This window comes from Littorina saxatilis, linkage group LG2, assembly GCF_037325665.1.
Source record: "Littorina saxatilis isolate snail1 linkage group LG2, US_GU_Lsax_2.0, whole genome shotgun sequence".
In the NCBI taxonomy this organism is placed as follows: Eukaryota; Metazoa; Mollusca; class Gastropoda; order Littorinimorpha; family Littorinidae; genus Littorina; species Littorina saxatilis.
The window spans coordinates 20580819-20594217 of NC_090246.1; the positions used below are offsets into that span (position 1 = coordinate 20580819).

General features: G+C 40.0%; 1 protein-coding gene across 1 annotated transcript in view; it reads left to right on the top strand.

The window, feature by feature from the left end:
* The window catches only part of LOC138958451 (chromosome transmission fidelity protein 18 homolog), a 41056-nt gene that overhangs the window by 14394 nt on the left and 13263 nt on the right, over positions 1-13399 (top strand). Inside the window, exons 9-18 of the mRNA XM_070329605.1 lie at positions 2085-2182; positions 3828-3951; positions 4853-4974; positions 5391-5484; positions 8692-8790; positions 9409-9536; positions 9857-9937; positions 10627-10738; positions 11772-11942; positions 13057-13206. Coding sequence (XP_070185706.1) covers positions 2085-2182; positions 3828-3951; positions 4853-4974; positions 5391-5484; positions 8692-8790; positions 9409-9536; positions 9857-9937; positions 10627-10738; positions 11772-11942; positions 13057-13206 — 1179 coding nt within the window. The remainder of the gene's footprint in view (positions 1-2084; positions 2183-3827; positions 3952-4852; positions 4975-5390; positions 5485-8691; positions 8791-9408; positions 9537-9856; positions 9938-10626; positions 10739-11771; positions 11943-13056; positions 13207-13399) is intronic.

Sequence of the window (13399 nt, forward strand, 5' to 3'; positions counted from 1 at the left end):
CCAAGATTTTTACAAGGCTACGTCTTTCGCCTGTGAGTTAAGATATGGGCAATAGCAAAGTGCCATTGTACATTTGCCTGTGTTGGGATTTTTGAAGACAGAAGAAGAGACATTAGAGAAGATTAAATAGAGTCAAGGAGAACAGTGATGAAAAAAAATGGATGTGTGCCCAGAATAGAACGTTAACCCTTTTGCTGCCAATCAAAACTTACTTATGGGCATTCCTGATTGCCAGGGAATTTTGGAGTTCGGGGTGTAATAATTCACAAAAAATTCTAGCTCCAAACTGGCAGTAGGTAGGTAAGTAACACCTATGTTAGTTTTAAAGGAAATTGAACCAAGAATCTGTTTTTAGTGTCTAAACATGGAAATAATAATTAGTTTGGCTTATAATGATGTTTAAATATGAACTTTTGAAAAATCAGTCCGGCGCATCTTCCGGTGCCTGTGGATCAAACACAGGTGGCTGTTTTGCTTGCTCCAAGAAAGGATCATAATCACTGTCATCTACCTGTTTCCAACGAATCGTTTGAAAGAAGATCTCCCCCTTCCCCTGTCAGTATCCATAATCATTTGCACCGCCTGTAGCGTCAGTCCGTCTTTGCTTTACTCTACTAGGGGTCGGTTGACTGTCCCCGTTAGCCATTTTGACGAGTCGAGCTTTCTCTCCCCTTTCCTGCCGCCAAGGCCGAAAATAGCCTTCAGACGCAAAACCGCGTCACCATTTATGTTTATTCATGAGAATGAGGTATCCTACCAAGCCATTGGCTGCTATTTGTGTGTCAGCAATGACGTAGCATTTCTAGAAAATTCCTGAACTGAGGTGACGGGTTAACCCGTCCTATAGAAGCTGCGGCTGCACAGGCACATGACGGGTATACCCGTCATAAGGCAGTCAAGGGGTTGAAGGTACATTCTTTATTGTGAAAACTGTTCAGCTCACTATCTCACATCTGGCCAGGCTTTTACATGGGAAAAGACCACTCCCGACACTTGAACACATACCAATAATCACTTGACTGTTTACTGTGGTGAGTTGGCATTTTTTTATGTTGATTTCTTAATAAAGCACTAGTGGCGTTGCCAAAATCAATTCATCAAAACCTCTCCAGTGTGCACAGAGACCACCCATGCTGTTGAATTTTGGTATGTGGCCAAGTATAGAGATGGTCTTATCCTACATACGTGAGAGAGACACCCGTGAGATAATAATCGTTCAAATCCCACGTGTGTATATCATGTAAATGAGGTCATGTCAAGCAAGTCTGGCAGGGACCTGTTTTTCCACTGCTTATGATGCCAAAGTCACCGAGACAAACGTCATTATAGAAAAAAAAATTGCGCTCGCTAATTACCCTCGATGAATCTTTAGAACTAACACGTCACGCCACACTTTCAGAGTGACGTTTCTTTGCTTTGACGTAATAGATTGCACGAGGCTTTAGAAGAGATCGAGGTTCCAAAACAAGCGTCTTCAATTTAGCTGCCTCGTCTGCAAGACATTTTCAGTAAAATACACGTAAGTACAGTATGTAGGATAAACAGAATACTACATGGCTTGCTGTGTCGTACCAGATTTACACTCGTTGCTTTTTCAAATAGTGAACAGCTCGCTTTCGCTCGCAGTTCAATATTTAAAAAAACAACTGGTGTAAATCTGGTACGACACAGCAAGCCATGTAGTATTCTCTATTTATCCCATGATAGCCAAATCTTAGATGTCGAGGAGAACTGTTTACATGGAAAAGAGTATGCCTTTAAAAAAAGTATATGTAGCCCTGATACAAGTGTTATAAGTGTATCCCTGATACAAGTGTTAAAAGTTCTGTGTTTTTTTCAACCCTGAATTTGATGACTTGGACACACTTTATTTTTCCACCATTTTTTCATTCATTCAGGCTACTGCAGGTTACAAGTATTAATGTTATTTGAGGATGAAAGTCGCTTGTTCATTTCAATGCTTGTTATTCTCTCAGGTGCCAGGAGAATGGTTCCAAATAACTCTCACTTCCACTATTACACATGCCGTATACATTTAGAGGGCTTACTTCCCTTCGTTTATCAGATTATTTGTCCATCTCCAGGTGGCCCTGCTGAGTGGACCTCCTGGGCTGGGGAAGACAACACTGGCGCACATTGTAGCAAAACACGCTGGATATAATGTGGTGGAGATCAATGCCAGGTAAGCCCTGCGTCGACAATGCTAACACACTTGGCCTTTGCTTTTCACAAATGTGTTGGTAGGTCTTGGACATTGGATGGCCAGTAAAGGGTACTGCAAGGTAGAAGTTTTAATACATATTGCGGTAATCTTGATGTTTTTGTTTTGTGCACACAAGAGAGATGTTCAGAATGAAGTTTTTAATTTTAATATTCACAGATTCTTTACAGTTTTATTTTTTGTTCTTGCCAAAGGAGAAAGCCAGCCAAAGCTTTATACCACAGACATTGTTATGCAATACAAGCCCTCAAGAACTCTAAATTTTAGTTAATTTAAAATCAAAAAACAAGAATTGTAGGTTATTTGAGGTTATGGTCAATGACGAAATGATTTTGCCATTGATCATTACCTCGCCGGCATCTTGCATGCACGATTCATTGAAGGCTCTGAGATAAGTTCATTATTATTAGGCAAAAAAAAAAAAAAAAGGTGTGTTTACGGTAACATAGGCAAAAAAAAATAGGGTCGGTAGGTTGGGATTTTTTTTTTTTTTTTTTCCCCAAAAAACCATATTTTTACGTTATTTTGCATTTTTTTTTTTCCCCAAAATGCCAAAAAAAAGTCTAGGGTCGCGCGAAAAAAATAGGGTCGGTCGGGTTACCGTAAACAGACTATTTTTTTTTTTTTTTGCCTTACCATGAGTGTTTGTCTGTCTGTCGACTTAAAAGACCAGTGGGTCGGCGTACTGTAAATGTAACGTTTTGTTTTTGTCAATAATTAAACGTTCCAATGACCTACAATTCTTGTTTTGTATTCTGAATTTTGGAACGGTAGTCGTCTATCTGTTGTTGTTTTAAAAAATTTTTTTAATGTAATTTAGTTATTAAAGGGTATTACTTGAGATATGTTTGGTCATTCTTCTTCTTCTTCTTCTTCGTTCATGGGCTTAGACTCCCACGTTCACTCGTGTTTTTAGCATGAGTGGAAATTTACGTGCATGGCCGTTTTAACCCCGCCATTCAGGCAGCATATGCCGATTTCCAGGGAGGCATGCTGGGTATTTTCGTGATTCTATAACCCACCGAACTCTGACATGGATTACAGGATCTTTTCCGTGCGCACTTGATCTTGTGCTTGCGTGAACACACGAAGGGGGTTAAGTCACTAGCAGGTCAGGGGCGGATCAGTTCATTTTATGGGGGGGGTTTCCAAAAGTATATTGTGAAGATATGGGTGTGAAGGCGCGAAGCACCGAGCTGACGGCGCAAAGCGCCTAGCTTGCTAGGGGGGTCTGGGGGCATGCTCCCCCGGAAAATTTTGAAAAAATGGTGCATTCTGAGGATGATCATTACCAGTTTCAGGCAGCAGATTTTGTCACTGATTAAGACCCCAAAAATTGAAACTCAACCCAAAAAAACACACACAAATATTTATATTTTTTGGCTGGGGGGGGTTCCGGAAACCCCAGAACCCCCCCCCCCCCTCGTCCGCCCCTGCTGGTCTGCACATAAGTTGACCTGGGAGATCGGAAAAATCTCCACTCTTAACCCACCAGGCGGCAGCGACCGGGATTCGAACTCCCGACCTCCCGATTAGGAAGCCGACGTCTTACCACCACGCCACTGCGCCCGTTGGTGATTCAAAGTTAACCCTTTCATTTTTCCAGTGACGATAGAAGCGTGGAGGCGTTCACCAACAAGATTGAAGCAGCAACACAGATGAGGGCGGTGATGGGAGCTGACCCCAGACCTAACTGTCTCATCATTGATGAAATTGACGGAGCTCCACAGGTTAACCTTTTTTATATTTCAGACCTACATTTTTTTCAAATTTTCTTGTTAAGTCGCTAATAAACTTTGTTGCAGCTTTTGATTTGGACTGTGTTTTAAAAATATCTCAACTGTATTTGTGAGACATTCATTTTATTTAATTGTTCATTAATATTTCTTTCTTTCTTTCTTTTTTAATTTGTTTGTGTGTGTGTGGGTCAAATAAAGCATTATACCATCTCAAATGGGAGACTGCTGTTCACAGCTGAGCATGATATATTTATGTCTGAATAGTTGTGATCGGATCAGATTCAAAAGGATAGAGCAGACCTGGGAACCCATACGATTTCGCCGTATTTTGTACGCATGATTGTCGAGAATACGATCAGTACAGTCAGTGGAAAAAAAATATGACCAGAAACATTCCTAGACTATTTTTCTTCACAAGACCATCTCGAAGCCGATCCAGTATTTTTGACACATGATTACAGTTTTTGTCAGTAAACATTGAAAAAAAGCATTTGTTTTAAATGTATAGGTAAACTTAATTAATGGTGTGACGGACGCGTGTGAAGCATGCTTTAATCATGGATGTTCATATGCTGTGTGGAGTACGCCCATTTTTCTGAAAATACACCAAGTTTGTTTGAGAATACTCAAGTGCAAAACAGGGGTTCCCAGGTCTGATAGAGACATCAGTCATTGGTCTGCTGATGATTTTGGAATGTGAAGAACAGTCATTTATAATGTTTACTTCATGTTGAAGTGACACGCTTTGTACATACACAAGACATTTTTGTAAGGATGACTTGAATGCAGGCTTCAGTATGCTGAAAAGTTAGATGAGTGCGGTCTTTGAGAAAGACAGAGACTTTTCTTATTCCTAATTTTTTTTCCTGATAACATTGTTATCTGCTTACAGGCAGCAGTGAATGTGCTACTGAACATCTTGAAACGACCGGAAGGAGCTGCTGGTACAACCAAGAGGAAGAAGAAAGAGGGAGACATGTTGCTCAGGCCTGTCATCTGCATCTGCAATGATCTGTACGTGAAGTTGAGACTAGAGTGTTTGTGTGTGTATAATAGTTTTGTTTCGTTCAGTGGGCAAAATGTTTGTTTTTTAATCCAGCTTCAGTAACAGTTTGGTCACCTACTCAATAAGGAACTTAGAAAGGGCTATGTAGGCTGCATGTATCCTGAATTTTCATTTTTTAAATGATATGAAAATTACTTCAGGAAACTTTGAGAGTTGTTTTATTATATTTGCCTTCCTTTATGGATTATGCAAGCATGCACTCATGCACACACAAAAAAACCACACATACACACGCACGCACACACACGCACACACACACTGTTTCTGTTTCAATGCTAGTTTTTGATGAATTGAATTTTGAATATCTAAATGCAGATCTCAGATGGAAAACATTTTTTAGTTTCCTTGATGTTTTTCTGTGCAGGTATACCCCAGCTCTCAGACTGTTGCGACAACAAGCTCTAGTAATGACCTTTCCTCCTACCGAGTCTACTCGCCTGGCATCAAGGCTGTCGGAGGTAAGGGACTCTGTGTCATTTGTCTTTGTCTTTTGTCAAACATGTATTCAGACAGTTTATACTATAGAATAAAAAAACAGGAAAAGTACAGTCGAACTCGCTTAAGACGAATCACTGGGGATCGGAAAAAAAGTTCGTCTTAACTCATTCGCTGCGCAGCTAAATTTCCCCTGTGTTCCCTGCCAACGCGCGATTTAGAGCCATTTTGAAAAAAATATTAAAAATCAACAACACAAGATAACCTTACATACCTTATGTTTTTGCAAAGTTTGAAACTTACTCTTTTAGAAAATATATGAAACATTTGAAAGTACATACCTTTTGTTGTCTTCATATCCACGCAAAATATCCAATTTGAAGCAAAACAAAAAAACTTTCTACGTCATGGGTTCATCATACACAATGTCATGATCGACACTTGCATTGCCCGAATCATCACCCAAATGATCGTCCATTGGCACAAAATCGTCACCAGAATCTAAAATATCATCTCCACTATCATCATCACTGAGGTCAAGATCAGAACCGTACTGAATAACACGTTCTAGCACTCTTTTCAAGTTACTACGTCTCAGCAGAACGATCCGCCATCTTGGAAAAGTCAAAACACGTGGGTCGCACACCGTCAACAAAATTTTTATTAATCCCAACAATTTAAGGGAAGGAACTGTTTACAGTGAATGGTACCACTGTAGACAGATAGAAGTTCATTGCAGGGGTTGTTTCCCTTGGTCAGCAGGACCGTTTACACCGTTAAAAATTCGTGATATCCGTCGGAACTCAAGTGCCGGCACGCAGCCAACGCTAAACACAGGTGTCGGAATTCCAGTTCCGACGCGCAGCGAATGAGTTAACCAAAATTCGTATTAAGAAAATTGATTGATTTTTTTATTTTTATTTTTTTATTTTTTTAAGTCTTGTACATTTTATGGTGTTTCAATTTGTTTCTTTCGCAACTTTCATGCTGCTTCACGTTTAGACAATAAAGTGACATATTCAGTTACATGTTCATGTGTGTCTCATGTTGAGTGATGATTGTTGAGTTTGAGTGAGAGTGAGCACACAGATGTTTCATCCAGTTGTTACGTTTTTGGTCACACACACGCACACACTGACACTGTCCACATTCGCGGTGTTCCTATCATTTGTCCGGAATCACTTACCTTGGCGACGGGTAGCAAACCTTGGCCAATTTAGTTTTTGTTTTTTTTGCAACATGATGTTCAAATCCAAATTGAAAGCACTGACTGACTGATAAACTATCGCGAACCGGCGAACGCAAACGTTGAGAGTGTGGTTTCCCTTGTCCAAGGGAAACCACTCTGGCATCTATATTTTTTGGCAATGGCTTCCGTTCTAAACATTGATGTTTCGTTTTTGGTATTCGCGAAGGAAATAAACGTCAGTCAGTCATTCATGTTCAGTGTCTGAGCTATCAATCACTTTGATTCTAAATTTGAAATTGTTTTGTGAGTACAGTGTAATCAGTTTAACTTTATTCAGTGATCGGTTGAGCAATGGTTCAAGCAGTCGACGCAAGGGAAGACTTTGACACATGTATTCAAACTTCTCAAATTCCCATGATATGTCGATCTCGGGACGAGTTTAAAGATTTCGTCATAAGCGTGAGTAAATTACAGACATTATGCATGCTTGGGAATCCAAAAAGTGCTCGTTATAAGCATAAATTCGTTATAAAGAATTAGTTTTAAGCATTTTTTTTAAGCATGAAGAAAGAGGTATTCAGTTGGGAACTTAAAACTAATACGTTATAAGTCAAAATTCGTAACTAGCGTGTTCGTTTTAAGTGGGTTCGACTGTATGTTGTTTGATTGTTTAATTATTGACAAAACAAAACGTTACGTCTACTTCTTTATGAATCAGCAGATAGTGTGTATAAAGAGTCGTGCTATTCCTTGCAGTCTTCAGTTTTCTTTTTCTAAGATTATCAACCATCAGCAAAATGGGGGTAAAGCATTGGAGTTAAACATAAAGCTAATAACACAGTGGGACAAAAATACTGTAGAAGCAGAAACAAAAAACACAAGAGTGATGTTAGGGGCAATAACAAATTAAGGGTGGCTTCGCTCCCTGCCCAGCAGCAGGGCATTGCTGCTTGACACCATTGGTAAGCCTTCTGTGTCACTCAGATCCCTGCCTTTCCTTTCTGTGAAAATGGAGTTTTCCCATGTCCGTTTTGAGGTTCAGGTGAGAAGAATTAAAGCAGGCCTCAGAACACTGATGGTAATGTTGCCTGAGCTTGAAATCTTCCTCCTTTTGAAGGTTTTCCTCCTCCCTAAATGCCTGAAGCCCCGGTCCCCTTGTCTATCTTTTACCCAAATTTATGTTCAGAATGCACCAGATTATTTAACCCCTTCACTGCCCAGCACGTACTAGGTACGTGGTCATGTTTGGTTTGTCATACGCCCATACACGTACTAGGTACGTGGCATTTACATCAGCACTTTTCAGGACATTTGTGAAAACTAAATGGGAGGTAACCACTGTCCAACTTCTTGTAGGGGTTTGAACACAGTTCTTTCCCATTGACCGTTCAGATTAGTTAGTACCACGTGGTAAAAACATTTTTAGAAGTTTAAGATTCAAAATGGCGGCCGAAAGTCGGACATCAACTCGTAGACCTGTTTTCAAATGATACAGTGTTCTGGAAGCTCAACAAGAAATGATTTATGGATTAACACACAGAAGAATACTGTTATGGGCTGCAATGTGAGTACCTGATGTTTGACACCAGTTTTAGCTGTGTTTTCTATGGTTTTACGTGCTGCAGTGTGTGTTTGAAAGTTTGGAAACTGTAATTTTTGACAAAAATGGTCATTATATCGATTTTTTCTATAACAATCACAAACAAAGTCCAATGATCATGTTATCACATAATAGCCAAGGATGTAAGCAAACCACATGCCAAAGATCTAAGAGATATCTCAATAAATGATTGAGCAGTGAACAGATTAGTGAACCTACCGAAGAAAGCGAAATTTGCCCTTGCGCACAGCAATACCAAAATGCTGTTATACTGTGGCAGTGAAGGGGTTAAATTTGGTTCAAGTTTTAAAACATTTTCAGTGCGGGCAGGCCTTGGAGTTGGGTGCCTCTATTTTGCTTAGCCACTTTCATAGTCCACACGTCAAAATGTCCTCCTGTTTTATCATGTTCCATTTCAAGCCCTGTTTGCATGTGTTTTAGATTGTCAGACAAGAGGAGCTGAAGGCAGACCTGAACACACTGATGGCCCTGTGTGAACGAACGGACAATGACATACGTTCCTGCCTCAACACGTTACAGGTGAGTCTTCCTTTTTAACGGCAAACATGTGCGTTGTCCTGGTCAGATTGAGTTGTTTTGAGGAATTTAAGCGGTGTTCCTCCCCCGAAAGTGGTGTATGGCTGCCTAAATGGCGGGGTAAAAACGGTCATACACGTAAAAGCTGTGGGAGTTTCAGCCAATGAAGGAAAAAGAAGAAGCAGTGTTGTTCTGACTCAGAAGACAGGCGGTCAGTTGGAACTGGATTGAAATCGTGCATAAGTGCAAATGTCCTGGCTACAAAAAAGCATAGTTCCGTAAAAAGACCTTTTTATTCAAACTGTCTGACAGTCGACTGGCCAGGAATCGAACTAATAACTAAAGATCACACAAAAAAATGTATTAGTGACTGAAGACCAAGGCCTGAGAACAACACTGATTAGGTAGTGAAGTAGATGTAAGACTGACAATGTCATGTGCTGTATTTGGTGCAGATGGATCCTTGTAGCTTTAGTACAGATTAAATATTCTTGTGAGAAGAAATTTGTACAGTGAGTTAGACGCAATTTCAACTTCTGTTTCATATTTGCCTTTATACAAGTTAGAACGTGAGTAGTGTTCATTGCTGCAACTTTTAAGAGGTTAATCTATTTGTTTCAGTTCATTCGCAAACGTCACAAAGAGCTGACACTGCGCACAATCCAGACCATGAGCGTAGGTCAGAAAGACTCACACAAAAGTCTCTTCTCTGTGTGGAAGGACATCTTCACAATGCCAAGACCAAAAAGGTAAAGAAACCCATTGAAATGCTGTTCATTCATTTATTTAGTTATTTACTTTTGTTATTTATTTATTCATTTATTTATTGTTGTTGTGTTCAGTTCAAATTGTCTTTAATTAGAGTGTCTACATTGGTGTTCATTCCATACTTACTAGACAATTTGTTTTACATGTTTTTGTATGCGTAGCTTCTTGATTTATGTCAGTGTAATCTTAATTTTTTTTTAAATACAAACAAACAAAAACTCCCAAGGACTGTTGTTTTTAGTGCTTTTATTTTTGTATGCTGTGTCATCTTTTCTTTTAGCATTCCAAATTTTGTTTTCAGGAATCGATTTGTCAGCATCTACGACCTGACAGAGGGTAAATCTGACAGCTTACAGCTCAATGCTGCCTCTCCCACTGCAAGGTGCGTAACCTTCACTTTCTGTAAAAAGCAAAATGCCCTGTTCACACATTGCCAGAATTATGTTTTGTACTTGGTTTGCTGAAGTTCAAGCTTCCTCAGATTATCAGGGAGTCAATCAGTTACTTTATGAACATTTGCCCCTCTGCTAGTCCCTCTTCTTCTTCTTCGTTCATGGGCTGAAACTCTCACATTCACTCATGTTTTTGCATGAGTGGGTTTTTACGTGTATGACCGTTTTTACCCCACCATTCAGGTAACGTTCTTCTGAAGAGGGAGTGCTATATGACATGGTGATTGAAAAGGTAATTTTTTATTTGGATGACAAAAGACACTTTTTCTGTACCCCGCAAGTGTTAAGCACAGCAACGCTCAAGAACAGCATCTATGAATGCATATCTGTGGTATAAAAAAAACAAGCAAGGTATATTATGAGAACAATTGTGACAAAAGAAAATGTGACCGTAACATTTTGTTTTGTCGCAATTAAACGTTCCTATGATATGCCTTGCTTGTTTTTTTATTCTGAATTTTGGAACGTTGGCAGTATCAGCAGGCCTAAGACTACGAGTCATGGAGTGACACAACCGTCGAACGCTGAAGAAGAAGAAGAAGAAGGCATGTTGGCAGTCCATTTGTATTTGCATATCTGTGGTAGTTTTCTCGTCTATTAGTGTCATTATTGTGTGCAGATTTCAACACATTCTAAGCCTGGCGCAGGCCACAGGGGAGTATGAGCGAGTGACGCAAGGACTGTTTGAAAACTACCTGGAGGCCAAGTCCAAGGATCCTCACCTTGTGGGGGTGAGTAAAAAATAAACCAAAGAGGCAAAGGCATTTACAGACCTGGGAACCCGTACGATTTTTGCTGTATTTTGTACGCATGATTGTCTAGAATACGAGCAGTACGGTCAGTGGAAAAAAATATGGAGAGAAAAATTCCCAGACTGCTTTTCTTCACAAGTGCGTCCAAAAGCCTATCCAATATTTTTTGACACATTGGTACAGTTTTTGTCAATAAACATTGATTGAAGCACAATTTAAAAATGTATTGATAAACTTAATTAACGGTGCAACGAACGCGTGTGAAACATGTTTGAATCATCGATGTTCAAATGTTGTTTGGGGTATGCTCATTTTTCTGAAAGTACACCAAGTTTGCCTGAGAATACTCCAAGTGCAAAACAGGGGTTCCCAGATCTGTATTTAGGACATGGAGTATGCAACTTGGAAGCAGACATGACATTTTTATGCATATCTACAATTGTTCATACATTTGAAATCCCCAGCTGAAGTATCTTTGTCAGTCAAAATCAGCTGTAAAAGTAAAACTAATTTCAGTAAAACGGAGATTCAGAATCCCATGTGTGAGAAGGGCAAGTGAGACCGAAAAGGAGAACTTTCTATGTTGTGTCTCTTTGAACAGGTTGAGGGTCATTTTACTGCTGCTGGAATACATTTAGATGTGTTTTTTGTTGAACTTTTTTGTTGGGGGGGTGTCTTTTTTGGCAGGGGGATTGCTTCAGAAAAACTGTATAATTATATCGAAAGTGCCTCTCCTGGTAACTTTTATTTGACATTTAATTTACATGTGTTCAATTGCAAGTCCCAAGTTGTAAAAGTTTCGCCAAATTTCAGGCTTCATGTAATTCTATGCTATACTTTGCTGCATATACATCAGCAGGTGGTAAAATGTGCTTTGTTTTCAACTGAACTTGTCCACAGACTGGCTGTGCTTTGTGGATAGAATCAACCAGTACACGATGCACAAACAAGATTCCCTTTCTGTCTGTATCCATGTGTTATCATTTGCTTTTAAAATGTGCTCCCTTTTCAGCTGAACTTGTCAACGGACTGGCTGTGCTTTGTGGATGGAATCAACCAGTACACGATGCACAAACAGGACTACGGCTTGATGAGATACGTTCCCTTCCTACCTGTGGCCTTCCACATGATGTACGCTTCCTTCGTCCCTCCTCGCATCTCTTTCCCACACGTACAGTTTGAGGTAAGGGACTTTTCCGGTCCCATCTTGTTTCAATCACATAAACTAACTAATGTGTGGGGGGCCTGGTAGCTCAGTTTGTAGAGCACGATACTTGTGATCCTAGGGTCAAAACCGGGCCGGGCCGGACTCTGGTCAACTTTATGTACAGACTCAGAGGTGGTATCCATGTTCCACCCCCGTGTTACCACAGTGGCACGTAAAAGACCCCAGTCAATCTGCCATAAGTGCAGGTGGCTGATTACACCTAAACACACACACACCTGGGTAGCGCTACTCTTGTTGCTGCTAGCTTTCCACTGGGAGGAAGTGACCCGAATTTTCCAGCGATGGGACAATACTGTTATGGAAATAAAAATGAAAATAAAATAATGTGCCTATGTTCTCTTGGAAAGTAAGTCTTGTATACAACAAAATTGTTTGGCGAATTTTCTGGTCAGAAAGGGAGGTAAACGCTTCAGATTTGATGTGATAGGCTTCTGAGTTTTAGTAAGAATAGAATGATACTGCTGAAAAACCAGATTGTTGAGATCTGCCTTGTTTGAAGTGGTATTTGTGTCCGGTTTTAGTTTTGCCTCACTTTTTATTTCAGCTTGATCATAAAATATTTTGGAAAAATATACTTCACATGTATTTGCATTTTTGACCAAAATATGGCGTTTTACACAGATCAAGACAGATGATTAAACACATGCACTCTTTTGTCGTCTTGACCATGAGTTTTGGTCGGTTTCTGACGTCACATGGCTCAAAGATGGGAAATCCAGCGTTCAATCAATACATATTACGTTGTTCTCCTGCGAGTAACTGTATGTAACCACTGAACTTTCCAAAGTCCCAGACTGAATAGTCTAGTGAATGTTAAACAGGGCAGTGTGACTTTACAAATTTATTTTAAAATGTTTGTAAGATTATTGTCTGAACAGACAGATTCACCATTCAGTAACTGAAGTGTTGCCTCACAAATTGATCTCTGATCATGTTATCACAGGTCCAACAACTAAACAAGGTCCAGACGGAATAGTCTGGTGAATGTTAAACAGGGCAGAGTCACATAACTAGTGTGTTTCAAAATGTTTATGAGACAACAAATTGATTCGGGATCTTGTTATTTCAGGCCCAACAGCAAATGAACAAGGTCACAAACTTGGTGGCTTCCATGCTGACCGACATGACCCCCTTGGTGCGCAAGTTTGTCAACCTGCGAACTCTGACCCTTGACCTCTTGCCCCCATTGCTGGACATTCTGCAGCCTACCCTTCGACCAGTCAGTACTCAAATTTGTTCATTTGATTTCCTGCTTTTTACATTTAGTCAAGTTTTGACTAAATGTTTTAACGTAGAGGGGGGAATCGAGACGAGGGTCGTGGTGTATGTGCGTGTGTGTGTGTGTCTGTGTGTGTGTAGAGCGATTCAGACTAAACTACTGGACCGATCTTTATGAAATTTGACATGAGAGT